This window comes from Oryzias latipes, chromosome 8 (assembly GCF_002234675.1).
Source record: "Oryzias latipes chromosome 8, ASM223467v1".
NCBI classification, from domain to species: domain Eukaryota; kingdom Metazoa; phylum Chordata; class Actinopteri; order Beloniformes; family Adrianichthyidae; genus Oryzias; species Oryzias latipes.
The window spans coordinates 7,562,031-7,576,210 of NC_019866.2; the positions used below are offsets into that span (position 1 = coordinate 7,562,031).

Genomic DNA, 14,180 nt, shown 5'->3' on the forward strand with positions numbered 1-14,180 from the left:
TAAAATGGTATCAGAAATAATTAAATAATTCTGTTTTTTTTTTTTTTTTAACAATAAGGTGCACTTAAAATCCTGTTTTCAAAAAACAGGGAATCCAGTACGTCTGTCAAAATTATTTAGTCTGTTGTTAAACTACAAAGTTGAACTGCTTGCTGGGTTATTGGAGCATTGTGACTACTGTAGTTAGGAGCCTCACTTTCATTTTTCTTTAACTTTACTATTTCATTATTAATTAACACTTAGTTTTAAATTTAAAGATATTTTAATTTTCTTTAACCAGAGAGCCACATGTGGCTTCAGACCCTCAGGTTGCAGAGCTCTGGTATACTCAGTAATATTCTGAAAATAGAAGGTGGATCTAAAAAAGTTCCCCATAAATGCTTATAATGAAAACTTGTCATTTATTTTGTGTAATTTACCAAAGCACAAGATGATTTTTTTTAAAGAATAATAAATGCTTGGCTAAAAGAGTTTTTTAAAAAAAGAACAGGTTATTCAAGAAGTAACAAACGCCTCTGAAAATCCTTGGCTGGTCTTTTCTTTTTCTATTTTTATCTCTACAAAGGAACTAGTCATTAAAAGCTTTTAAATCAGAGCAGAGAAAACAAAGACCCGGGGCTGTAATTTTATTAAATAATTTGTTTTATTTCTTTAAGAATAACTGAAGAAAAGTGTTAGCAATTTCTGTACAGTTTTTGTTAAAATCGCTTTCCCTTGAATTTGTTGAAAACCAAGAATGATCAACAGGGCTTAGAAATATTTTGCTGCCATGTAGTGCACTTATAGCCAAAAACAAACAATATGATTAGTCCACAGGCAACTGTCAATTTCCTTCAAACAAACTCAGAGGAGGAGATCCTAAAGTCTCGCTGACTCCCGTTTCATTTTTTCGTTGGCGCTTCCTCTTAGTTCCAGTTCTTCATTGTCAAAAGAGAGGCACATTAGAAATACTGCCATTTTCCAAGGACTGTGTCTTTGATTGCATCGACAAACTGTGCAGGCACCCAGTAGACCCAATACTGAGAAGCTTCTGTCGGACCCAACTGAAAAGCCTGGAAGAACAGAAACACACTGATGAGAACACGCCTTTTCATAAAAAGGAAAACACCATCATACATCCAAAGTTCTGATTCGACCATTTAGCTGAATACTAAATAAAACATGTTGCTGTGAAAAACAAACACAAAGCTCACGACAAAGAAGCTTTTGTTTACCGTCTGACCGAGTCTGATCGTTCTGTGATTCATTCCAATGAAAGGATGCGTCTGACCACACATGATCCCTGTCTAAGAGGTTCTCTGCCTTCAATGCATTTACCTTTGGACACTGTCAAGCTGAGCGCAGCTTCAGGTGAACAAATACAAACACCAGCCTCTAAAGATTCAGCATTGGAATGAAAATGAATAAGACTAACTGTGAGGTTAGTATGATAAACGTTCAAACTGAGGCTGCGACTCAGCTGTAACTTATATAAGTGAGTGAAAATTATTTCAAATGCAGTCAAACTGATTTTACCCATCAGTCTGCAGGAGTTGGTTGGACGTTGACTGTGTCATTCTACAAATCTCTATAGGACATGAGAGGATAAGTAGCACCCAGATGTAGTTTACTGAATGTTCTGGATGAACTAGAGGAGAAGGAGGCTTCAAAGGAGGAGCAGTGAGGAGGATGCGGGGGTCTAGGAAAGAGGCTTAGAGGAAGACCAATGAGGAGGTTGATGGATGTAGTGAAGGAGTGAGGCGAATGCTGAACAGAGGGCAAAATGGAGCCAAGCGATTTGATGTAGTGACCCTAAAAGGGAGCAACCGAAAGGCAAGGAAGTAGAAATGTGTTGGATCGTGGTGCATTCCGTGGTTAAGTACGACTTGTTGTAGAGGGCTTCCAGAAGGAAAACAAGACCACCCAGCTTCAGTTTGCAACTTCCATTGGAGAGAGCACAGCGGAGTGGGAACGTTTGACCTAACAGCCATTTCTGAGAACAATAAAGTGGTTATCAAACAAAGGAAGGAGAGAAGGCAAAAAGGAAAGACTGTCCTGGCATTCAACAAAAAAGAAACAATCTGATGTTTTTAACATGTTTTTGTGGCATTTTTCTAATCACGGAGGACATGTATTAGAGAAATTATTTTTCTTTTCTTTAAATTGTTGTGAATCTTGAGCAGACATTCTGATGCATCTAATTGTAGACGACTAGATGGTGAACGTCTTAAGTAGACGACTAGATCGTGAACGTCTTAAGTAGACGACTAGATCGTGAACGTCTTAAGTTTTGTCTTTGTTACAGTCGGTGCTGTAGCTTTTTCCACTTTTGATCATTAAACAGCGACACACACACACACAGCAGCCAGTTACCATCATGTGATAGTCCTCATGGCCTTCAATGGGTTCCGACAGGACGTTTTTAATGGAGCCCATCGGGACTTTCTCTGTCCTCTCTGTGGATGAATAAAACACTCAGTGTGGAACCAGCATCTCCACCTCACACAGAGTCCAGCTAAATTAGGCCACTTTCTCACCTTTTGTTCCAATCCATAATTGATCCTGCTCCAGTTTGAATGTGAGTCTAACTTTTCCTCCCGACTTGTTAAACATTCCAGATAAAGGCACTGTTGGTAATCGTTCCTGTTGTTAGGATGGAGAGGCTGTTTTGTTAGGATTACACTTTTATTTTATTTTTTAAACTTTACAACCTAAAGTGAGCTTCCTTCAGCTCCTACCTTCGTTCCTTTAATAGCTGGCATGATGTCTTCTGGTTTTCCTTTGTCCAATACTTTCCTGTGTTGCTGAAATCACAGTGCAGGATTAAAAATAGCCAAAACATCTGACATGATGTGGAGAAAACTATTAGAGATCTAACCTTTTGCCTGCATAAAGGCTCTTTCTTGTTTTCTTCAGCTTTAACTTCCTGCTGAACAACCTCTTTCGGCGTGTTAACAGCTAAAACATCATTTATTGTCGATCCTACCACCATTATTTTTGCCCCGCTTGTTATCTTGATTTCCCGTAACGTTTTGTCCTCTGGAAGTAATCCTTTGTACATTACTTTCTGCATTGTTGGCGGAAGACCTAAACACATGGAAAACCGTCATTTCCCTCTCCGAATTTCTGAATCCACAACTAGAAGGCACGTTTGAGCGTTTTTTTTTTACCTGTGAGTGCGTGGATTCTCTCCTTTAGTTTGGCTCCTGTGCTGTCGACAGGAATTTTCAGATCGTACTTGTTTTTGTTCCAGATAATCTTCAAGTCGACGGTTTCTTGCTTGTCGTCTGCGTCGTCCCCATTGCTGAGAGGACAGTCCTGAGTTGAGTTTCCCGTGTCTATGCTCGATGAGTTCTCATCCGTCTTCTCAACATCATCGCCAAGGAGTTCAGCTGCTTTTGGCTGTGGCTCAGTTTCCATGGTTACTACTGCACTTCCTGGATAACCAACACATCACAGAACTTTATATAATAAATAGGTCTTTCTTATAAAATATAATTTGCGGATGCAAAACTATGGATACTTTACTTTTTTTTTAAATTGCGATATAACTATTGACTGTATAATGGCACTGAGAAAATGGAAGCTTACTTCTAGCTCTAACAAAATAAAGTTAATTCATCAGTATTTTTTTTTTCTTTCTTTCAAGCATGTAAAAGGGGCAGACATAAGTTTTCTACGATCTGTTCATTTTCATTTTATAGGCATAAGAGGTTGTGTAATATATATATATATATATATATATATATATATATATATATATATATATATATATATATATATATATATATATATATATATATATATATATATAGTTGTTTTATGGAAATGAAAATAAATAAACAAAAAATTACAAAAATTAGTTGATTGGAAACTTTAAAAACGGATAAAAGATGAAGAAATGCACACTTTATACATACACATATACAAGCATATAAGAAAGGCGCAAGTATGTAAAAAGTCTTGGGAAAAACAGGAAAAAACAGATTATTTTATTGACGGTGAGTCTTGATTTTTTTTTAGCTAATGTCTACTTTCGCTTTTCTTCTCTTGTCGTACTCTTTCTAGCTCTTTCCATGACTCAAACCAATGGACGCCTTTAAGTTTAATCTACGCGTCTGATTTCAACGTAGACATGAACGTGAACTGTCTTCAAAGAGACGTGGCTTCTCTAGAAAAACACCGCATTCAAGCCTCCGCGGTTACAAAAACTGTTTTGGGAACGTAAAATATAATATTGCGCTGGTATTTCGGTAACGTTCCTAAACCACCAGCAGCCTTTTTAATTTAATGTTTAACTTACCGCCGCTAACTAAATGTTTCATACTTACATAGATATGAAGATTAATGGTCGTGAAACTGTTGCTAAATTCAACTCATGTAATGTTAGCAATTCATGTCATAACGTTTACGTTAGCCTGCTGCATCACTGGACAACATTTTTTGGAAGATCATTTTGAGAAGGAACTAAACCCAACGCGAAGGCCTTACGACGCTAATGTATTTTTAAAAACCGAACAAAATACAATCACTGATAATCATTAAACAGTTTACAATATTAAGGAAATACTTCAGCATTTTCCAAAAACCTACCATCCTGGGTCGCCATGATGATTGTGTACAATCTGCTGTAGGTTGTGTCAAAGAGAGTAGAGGAAAAAAGAGGACTCTCTCCAGAAAAAAAAAAAAAAGAAAGATCGTGAACAATCCGACAAACGCTCGTCAATAAATTTACAAGACTTAAAACTAAAAATAACAATAAAAGGGTCTTAGATTTTTAGTGTAATTACCGCATGGGAACATTCAATGCTTAGGATAGTCTCATTAGAGAGCTGCGCATGCGACTCCAAGAATAATTTATCCTAAAAAATAAAGCAGCTCATAATTTATAATCTAACTATAATATGAAACACTGAAACTTAAAAAAGTAGAATATTACTTTATTAAATAAAAGAGGGAAAATATTATAATTGAAAAGACTCACGGCAAATAATTGTGCTGTTTTGTAGCAAACCCGGAAGTGAGTCACAGTTAGTCATTCTAATTTGACACGGTTCTTTGTTGCAACGCCGGCATTGCAGCAAAAGCCACAAAGCATCTTACGATAGCATTTAAAGGCATACAACTTGTTCTTTTAGTTGTTGTTGTTTTAAGGAATTTTAAATGCACAATAATAACAAATAACAATAAAATGCCGTTTGTTTCTTTTAGAGGCGGGTTTTAAATCCAAATAATAAAATATCCCAACGTGTTGTTTTTTTTTAACAACTCCCTTTTTTTAAAGTATATTTAAAAAAAAAACAAATACTTTAAATTATTTTATGTATTTATCGTCGACTTATTATTCAATCTTTTGTTTAAAAATAAAACCTTATGGCATCTAACAATAACAAACGGAGGTATACATGTTCACCTCTGGACGGCAGCAAAGATATGTAGTAATTTTTGATAAAGACGAAGAAGCAGCAGAGGAGAAATAAAAAAACAAAAAAAAAAAACTTCTGACGGTTAGTGACGACATCCGTGACGACGAGGCAGAGGGGTAAAAAAGAAAACAGAAAGGGGGGAAAACTGGATGTAATGAAAGTCACAAGTTGTCATGTGTACTTTGTAAATTATGAGAAGGAAGTGTCCTTCTGAATGTGCTGCACTGTTACTTTCTTTGTGCACCCCACGGTCTCTGCTCCGGTTGAAGTGTAACCAAACTTCATTTCAATGCATGTACTCAAGTCCGTGTGGAAATATTAAGTTCCAGCTTAACCAACGCAACTGTTTTAGCAGAAGCAACCACATTGAACATGTGTTTGGAGGAATAAGAAGACAGCATGGCAGACAGGAGGACTTACAACGTCGTGATTTTAGGTTTGGGGTTTCTGTTCATTTTCACCGCTTTCACCACCTGTGGAAACGTTGAAGTAAGTCAAACTTGTGTAATCTATCATGAAGAACAATAACTTCAATGTCGCTTTGTGTTTCTGTTTTGTGATGAAAACAGATAACTTTGGAAAAACTCAGAAAATCCCCCACTCCTTCTTCACCTAAGTTTGTAACAATGTAAAATAACTTGCATATATATTCTATAATCTTTTTTTTTTATTGTGAATGCAGATTTTATTATATTTTTTAAAGTACAAACGTTGACAGCAGGATAAAGGTCAGCATCGGAAGTATGTCAGGCGAAGCTCGTGTTTCTGATTTTCTAAATGGTCATTAAATAAGCAGCAGATGCATGACTGCGGACCATGATCTGAACTAGATTACTCTTTTTCTCTCTTATTTTAGCAAACTGTAGTGAAAAGTCTGGACAATTCTACTTTTACTGGGAGTGGGTACCACAGGTAGACAAAATATCATTGTTATTTATTATTATTATTATTACTTTAAATGATAGTTTTTACTTTCTGCATAAGAAAAGGCTTTTTATTTTGTTTTGTTTTTTCTCACTCCTTTGCAGTCTCGGCATCATTTATGGAGTTTTTTCTTTCTCCAATCTGATTGCACCAACTGTTGTAAAAGTTATTGGTGCAAAAGTGTCCATGTTTCTGAGTGGTCTTCTATACAGGTAAGTAGGGAGGAGCTCAAATGTGACATTTTTCAGGACTGATGCTGAAATATTTGGTTTATTATTACTATATGTGTGTCTAGTGGTTACATTGCAGTGTTTATCATCCCCTCCACCTGGTCCTTTTACTTGACCTCCGTACTTATTGGCATCGGAGCAGCCTGTAAGTTCTTTTCTTCTTCCTTTTAAACTATCATAACGCCATCAAAAAAGTAGGGTTTTAAATATAAATTTATGTAATTTAAGTTAACAAAAATGAGTATTTGTTGATCTGATGGGTTTTGGAGTACTTCCAATTATATTTTTATTTTCTATCAGTATTTTCGTAAAAAAAAGAAACCATCAAAAATCCTACTATAATTTCCCTGGAACGAAACATTTATTCATGCCTCACTTCCTCCTCCAACATTAGTGTTCAGTGATTGTTTTAGTGCATGTGCAGTCACATCCCGTTTACCAAAATGTGCATATGATCCCTGGAGAAAGCTGGTGTTTCAACAAAAGCACAAGAAATTGAGGCATGTAAGTACTTAGTTGCCTCAGGCTGCTGCAGCCCCTGAAAGCTCAAATTCTGTTTTCAAAAATCAAAGTAATGAGTAATCATGCATACAGGGATTATCACGGATGGGATATGATGATGATGGTGATGATGCTATAAACAGGGTGTCTTTAATTAAACCTTAAATGGGTTAGGGACTACTTCTCTAAGTGATGCACCGCACTTTGAGCTCTGCTCATGAAGGTTAGTAGAAAGGAAAATATATTTGAGTTTGTAAAAGGAAAATTAGGAACATGTATTCATAAATATATGAGACACAGCCTCTGATCACTCCTGTGTAATGACTTTTTTTATTATAACCCTCTGTGGTCGTATGTTAATGCATTTTTTACCTACATAGTACCAAAGATTCTTTCTTAATGTGTGTAATTAACTGACTATTACATAGTTTTCCCTCCACTCTGCTGTCTCACAGTGCTATGGACCGCTCAAGGAGAATTTCTGATAGAAAACTCAGAAGCATCAACCATCAACAGGAATACTGGGATGTTCTGGGCTCTCCTCCAGTGCAGGTATGCAGCTACGTCTGTGTATTTTCAGCATCTATTGTGACCCTCAATAACTGCAATTGAACCCCTCTGACAATTATTGATCAGTGTGCACGTCCTATTTTTTTAACCTGCTTGCTTAAAAATGCTTCTCGGATGCAGGTAACAAGGTAAGGAAAGTTTAATTAGTTTGCATTTTTTATCAAATTGTGTGCGACACCAACTATTGCTGACAAAAAGGGTTTTATTTGGATTGTTTAACCTTTCAAAGTATGACATAATCACAGTCTTTAATTGAGCTAACTGTGTAGAGGTGAGGTCTTGCATTATCTGTGAGCCCAGAAACACAGAGATGAGGGAGGAGATTTGCAAATGTCTGCAATAATTAACGGATTTCTCTGGTTTCAGGTAAAATTTATTTCATCAAAGCTTTTCTATGACACAAATACCACCAGCATGTTTCCGTCTGCTCCTGATTCTCAATGATTTAACTAAAGAATTATTCAGAAATGCAATTTTAAGTTTAATTTTCTTTGTGTGTGTCTTCCATCATAATAAAAAAAAGCACCACAAACATAATTTTCATCAGAGTGGGTCTTTAAGGAAGCAGTTTTATAGCAAAGTATATCCATAAAATAGCACAAATATACACAACTTTTAGAAGCGCAGGCACTTTTCTATAAATCAAAAAATAGTTTTGAACAATTGACAAGCCTACAGATTGTCACAAATTAAGACCACAAACCTTAAAATAGAATTTGTTACCTTGTAAGCATTTTTTTTTATTTTGTTGCTTAAATCATCAAAGTTTAGGCAATGAAAAAGAAATGCAACATAATAAATGCTGCAAACCTAAAGCACAGAGATGATTTACAAAAGAGGTAATGGAGTTCCTCAAACCTAGTTACTGCAGTGCATATGAACGCTATAAACGGATTTTTCTTGAAACCAAATCTCCATAAAAAAAAATGACTTCAGTTAATTGGAACCAATCAAACACACCCACTATCTCATCTGCGTTTCTAACTTTCTCCAGTATCAGCAATAACTTGGTTTTATTAACTTGCAATGCTGCAGTATGAAAACTGCCCAGAGTGAGGGAACAGTGGACATGTGCTTCTTTGACTCACATGTCTCTAAGGTTTATTCTTGTATTAATTTCCTGTAAGGAGTTTATAATAGCACATTGAGCCTTTGTTTGGATTCTAGACAAGCTGCGTTTCTATTTTTTATGTTTTTGGGATGTTGCTGTGCGTAGGAGTAAAATGGCTTCCCGTAAATAAAAGGGCCCTGTTCTACCGCAAAACATCATTTTCATGTTTCAAGGTGAAATGATAATGCAGATTCTAGAAGGTCCAGCTTGCATAATGAGCATGAAATGTTGTCAATGCCTGTAACTCATGATGTTTACATTTTTGCAGCATGCTGTTTGGGAATCTGTACATTTATTTGGACTGGAATGGAGAAACTGAGATATCAGGTAAAATCATAATGCAGTGATGCTTTTTTTTTAAAAATTTGCACAAGTCCCACCGTAACATTCTGATGATTTCAGAAAGCAGCAGGAGAAACATCTTTCTCTTCCTGCTGGTGGCCTCTGTCCTCGGCACGCTCAGCTTCCTGGTGTTGAGAAAGAGCCACAACGAAGAGGAGATGCTCTCCGAAGAAGAAGGGCAATCGCTGCTCTCAGCTCGCACAATGTAAACAACCATCCTTTTGAAAAAATATACCTGTTTTCACCTTGCAATAAAAGAAGAGACGATCAAAACTGACACTCAGGAAGGACACGAAGGATTTAGAAAGAAGAAAAAAAACAGTTGGAAAAAAAACCAAACACCTGAGGTTTTCCAAGATGATTCAAGATTGTAGTGGTGCAGGAGATTTAAACCACTTTTGCCCTTCACAAAAAAGACAATTTTTCTCTAGATCAGTGCAATTTTGACAGTCAAGCTCAATCATAGCACTTTACACAAGTAGCAGGCAATCAGGCAGATCCAGAGAAACTGGGATGGAGACTTTTTGAGAGTGACATGGATAGCCCTCAACGCTCCTTTTTCAGTGTTTTATGAATCTAAGTCAAAGTTTAAGACAAAAATCTTGAAATGACAGTCAAAGCCGACTCAAAGTCAGGAGAAAGTCAACTACAGTTAATCCACTGATTACATATACGTCCTGTTAGCTTGCCAGCAGGAATAAAACAAATTCTCCTCATCTGTTTCTGTTTGGGAGCAGATTGTGTTTGAAACACTTTTTCGTTTTGATCCCTGCTTATTGGCTGAGTTTGAGACTAAACACTGACTCCAGCAGAAAAACAAGGAATCCTGCAGGGAGAAATCCTCCCACCTCTTTGATTTGCAAACAACCAATTATTATTATTTTTTTTTTGTTTTTCCATGCGTGCTGCTCACTGCTGTTGATGAATTACAGTGTGATTGATGATAATTTTGACTTTGTTTCTGCGATTTAGGTACAAGAGCAGAGCAAACAGCGCACTGCAGGATGCAAAGTCAGAATTCAGTAAGTTTGAAAAAGAAAGACATACTTTTTTTTGAAAAATAGGAATAAGAATTGCATGTTTTTTTTATAGAAACATAATTAAGTTAAACTTAATAAAAATGGAGTTTTAACATGCTCTTGTAGTTTTTTTCTAAACATCTATTAAGAAAAATGTGCTCAAAATTAGATTTCTGAGTATTTCTTTGTTCAGATTGTTGTGAATCAGGGACAGAAAAAAAAATGCTGTTGGAAAAAAATAATTTGTGATGTAAATATGCTGGGCGGGCCACAAGCTCCCTGCTCCGCAACAGGGAGGGGAAGGGGGGGCGGGGTTGCACTGCACCAAAGTTTCCACCCACATCTCAGAGGTGAACGTCTAATAAACACCTGCTGCCGCTCAGCAGAAACTATGTCCTGGAAAATGGCACAGGTTTTCTGGTTTGGGCGAAAAATGGCAAAATCATAATTAAAAGACCACTAGGAAGATTTTTATAATCTTTTAATTGTTTTTTACAACAGCGCTTAAGATGATTGGAGTGAGTCTTCAAGTTTCGATATAAACATTTGAAATATATGCTGGTGTCTTTGGAGAAATGGGACACTGAAATCCAAAATTGATCAGATTTGAAGTATAAATAAGTCCATTCCATAAAAAGAAATATGCAAAATTTAATTTAATTACTTACTAAGAGGTTGATTTATACTTTTATTTGATACTCACTTGTTTTCATTATAGTTCTTTGAAAAAGAAAGCTTTCATTGTTGGTTTCTAACTATTAACTTGAGCTCAGTCATGTAGCCTCCATCCAGAAGTGTTTACTTAGGTGAAAGTTGCCGTCATGTACACAAAAATCCCCAAATATCACAACGAAGTGCACAGAGACTGTCAGGATTCGAGTTTATCTAAGATGATCTCTGCGTTTGTGGGGTGAAAAACACTCCCCCCCCCCCGACCCTTACCCACTATTTGGAAAATCAGATTGCTCTTTGTGTCGCGCGTGTTCCCCATTTGCCGGTACCCTGGCGTACACCCACCTCAGAGATAACCGCTTTATCAGAGATGCGTTCGTGTCAGGAAAGGGCATCAAAGTGTACACAAACAAATCCAGTGGGATCGCTGTTTAGAAAAAACGACAGTGTCGGTCTCTCCTGGGAGCTTTTCTGTCTGCATTCCAATGTGGCGGATTGCCACAGATGATTTCTCCATGTTTGCTGCCTTTGAACTAATTGTCAGAGGAATGTTTGCATTTGGATTTAAGCGCAAAGCTGAAGTCTGCTGTCTTTCAGAAACCATCCTGCACCTCCTGAAGACTAAAACCATCCTGCTTCTGAGTCCTTGCATGGCATACAGTGGTCAGAAAAACAGCCATTTACGAACTCCACTTTAGTTTTTAATAGAGGACATGCAGCAACAGCAAGCATGCATTATTGTTCTTCAGGCCTGGAGCTGGCATTCTACAGTGGGGTGTATGGAACCTGTATCGGAGCGACTACACATTTTGGAGAAGCAGCCAAAGGCTTGATCGGGATCTCTGGGATTGTGGTAGGCGTTGGAGAAATCGTAGGTGGGTTACTTTCCTCTCGGAAAGCAAGCTCCCGTGAAGCTCGGATTGAAAGTGTTCCCTCTGACCCATCAGGTGGCGGCCTCTTCGGTCTGCTGTGTAAGAACAGCCGCTTCAGACGGACCTCTGTGGTGTTTCTGGGAATGGTCGTCCACTTCATCGCTTCCTATTTGATTTTCCTTAACATCCCGGCTGATGCACCCATCGTCCTGGAAACCACCACGCAGCTGAGCCCGTATCTGAACCCAAGGTGGGGGAGCTTTTCTGAAAATGGCTGGCAGGAGGTCGGTGGTATTAACTTGAGCTGTGTGTTCTCTACCAGCGTGTCCATCGCTCTGCTGTGCAGCTTCCTACTCGGACTTGGAGACAGTTGCTTCAACACGCAGCTCTACAGTATTCTAGGCCACGTCTATGCCGAAGAAAGCATGCCGGCTTTCGCCATCTTCAAATTCATCCAGGTAATCTGCGCTCGCCTTCCAGAGATGTAAGCTGAGCCAAGCAGAGCTCGATCAAACCACTCTGCTGCCAGGAAGGAAATAAATTCACCTGTAGCCTTATCAAAAAGGGGGTTTGTAACCACTTTTTGTCTTAAAACTACTCACAGCAAGCTGACTTTCTCAAGAGCATCCTCTTGTTTTGCTTGTTAAAAGAAAAACAAGGAAAATCTGCTGTGAGGTGAGAGGATGTGAAATGCCAGGAAATGAGCTCTTACCTGTGGATTTTGTGTGTCCTTTGTTAGTCTGTTAGTGCGGCAGTGGCTTTCTTCTACAGCGGTTACCTCATGCTGATGTGGCAGCTCCTGCTGATGGTCATCCTGGGATTCACTGGAACCCTCTGCTTCTTCGTGGTGGAAAGGATGCAGGACGTATTTGTGGATCCACAAGAATATTAAGATCTTCCAGCTACTTTTTTTTTTCCTTTTCTGGGAAACCTTTTCTACTTTTTTTAGCCAGAAAACCTAGATTGTTTATTTTTGTGTCATTGCTTTAAGTTTAGACAGAAGGCTGCAGAGAAGTCTAAAGTATCCCATGGTTATGAAGATGTGCACATCCTCCTTTTGCAGATTTTCCTTATCGCTCAGCTGTACATGGAGGTTATTTATGTTTGATCTCATCAGCTGAGCTGCACTTGACTCGTAGGCTTTGATAATCCCTTTATCTTGCTTTGTGCTGCCCCTCCAGCTCAGGTTTGTGGAAAAAATAGTACAAGGTAAAGTCCTTAAATAAAAAAATCGCTTTAGTGTTCGTTTATAATAGTTAAAAGCTAAAACTTAAATGTCTATTAATGCTTGACAATCACTGCCTTTTGATGTTTTTATACACTTTTGATATTTGTATTGCTTTCTTCTGTTTTGTGACCTTTCAGTGAATAAAGGTTTTCCTATTTTGAACTGCTTAAGCTGTTTTGTCCGGATCAGATGACATTAAACACAACTAATGATTTAACCTATTAAATAATAAGTAACACTTTATGCTATGGGCCCCTTTATTAATGCTACATAATCATGCTTAATAATGCATTAACTGACATTAATAAACGGGCCCTAAATAATAGTTTCCAAGATTTTGTTTGTATGAATTTAGCCAAATTGTTTTTTTGTCTCTCTCTGTAAAAATTGCTAGAGTAGTTTTAAAAATCGGAATGAAAATGAAAATAAATGCATTGAACCCTTGAGCTATCTTAGATGACACCACCCTTGCATTGACGTGTTCTCCCTACAATGACAATGGTGGATAAAGGTGGAAAGATTTCATGTAATCCATGGACACCAGTGAAGATCACAAATCATTGAAGAAAAAAGGTTCAGAGCACTGTCTAGTGGGTCTACATGACCCAACTCCCAATGTTAAAGTGCCTAGGAAAGCACAAGGGTTACTAAATTAAATTATAAACTTTTTTTAACCCTGAAAAGTCCACTACATCAAATTATAAGAAAAGTCAAATGTTTTGGAATTAAAAATGTTTTTTTAATTGGAATATATATATATTTTAATTGATATAAAGTACCAATAATGACCCACTGTGTAATTTGCTAAGTTTTTGCTCACAATAATGTTAGTTAAAGATGTAATACTTTTGGCACAAGTGTTAATAAAAAAAAAAAAAAACACCTATTTCTCAAATTTGATCCACATATTCTTACAATTGTTTATCTATAGTAAAAGAATGAATTCTAAACAATTAAACATTCAATACAGGAAGTAGTCATTCAAAAGAATGACAATTAGTTATTCTCACCATCAAGTTTTCAAGAGGGTTTTTGAAGTTTCATGGAAGCAGCCATTCTAAAATGAGCACCACTGCCCCTAGTGGAACGATAATGCATAACAGGGCAGAAAACTTGGATATGAAGTACAACAGGTTTTTAAGGAAAGTTTGGATCATGCTAATGAGATAGGGGTCTCAGAAATGCCTGTATCAAATAGGATACTGAGGGTCATATAGGGTTGAAGAATGCAAAATCAAAATTTCCTCAAAGCAGGATATATATGGCTTTATATAAATCATTTAGACGGGATATGTCTATAACCTGA

At 37.2% G+C, this 14,180-nt stretch overlaps 2 protein-coding genes across 5 annotated transcripts; one reads left to right on the top strand and one right to left on the bottom strand.

The window, feature by feature from the left end:
* Nucleotides 1-619: 619 nt before the first annotated feature.
* ubfd1 (ubiquitin family domain containing 1) lies at nt 620-5,027 on the bottom strand. Of its 3 annotated transcripts, XM_023957455.1 has the most exons (9): nt 4,964-5,027; nt 4,770-4,841; nt 4,573-4,650; nt 3,150-3,416; nt 2,858-3,066; nt 2,718-2,783; nt 2,517-2,622; nt 2,353-2,435; nt 620-1,052 (listed from the first exon to the last, which is right to left on the bottom strand). In XM_023957455.1, exons 2-9 carry the CDS (start codon nt 4,780-4,782, stop codon nt 942-944), a joined length of 933 nt encoding a protein of 310 aa, XP_023813223.1. In that variant the 5' UTR covers nt 4,783-4,841; nt 4,964-5,027; the 3' UTR covers nt 620-941. The 3 variants fall into 3 exon arrangements, with proteins under 3 accessions (XP_023813223.1, XP_023813224.1, XP_020560856.1); XM_023957456.1 differs by lacking the exons at nt 4,770-4,841; nt 4,964-5,027 and having other exon boundaries at nt 4,573-4,665; XM_020705197.2 differs by lacking the exons at nt 4,770-4,841; nt 4,964-5,027 and having other exon boundaries at nt 4,311-4,578.
* Nucleotides 5,028-5,420: 393 nt separating this feature from the next.
* Nucleotides 5,421-13,036, top strand: LOC101171668 (UNC93-like protein MFSD11). 2 transcript variants are annotated; one of them, XM_011478008.3, is made up of 14 exons: nt 5,421-5,521; nt 5,761-5,894; nt 6,262-6,317; nt 6,434-6,541; nt 6,625-6,704; nt 7,516-7,612; nt 9,010-9,068; nt 9,144-9,288; nt 10,056-10,105; nt 11,372-11,437; nt 11,524-11,649; nt 11,722-11,896; nt 11,969-12,104; nt 12,386-13,036. In XM_011478008.3, the coding sequence occupies exons 2-14, from the start codon at nt 5,805-5,807 to the stop codon at nt 12,536-12,538; spliced, it is 1,341 nt and encodes a 446-aa protein (XP_011476310.1). In that variant the 5' UTR covers nt 5,421-5,521; nt 5,761-5,804; the 3' UTR covers nt 12,539-13,036. The 2 variants fall into 2 exon arrangements, with proteins under 2 accessions (XP_011476310.1, XP_020560851.1); XM_020705192.2 differs by having other exon boundaries at nt 5,445-5,521; nt 5,758-5,894.
* Nucleotides 13,037-14,180: the final 1,144 nt, after the last annotated feature.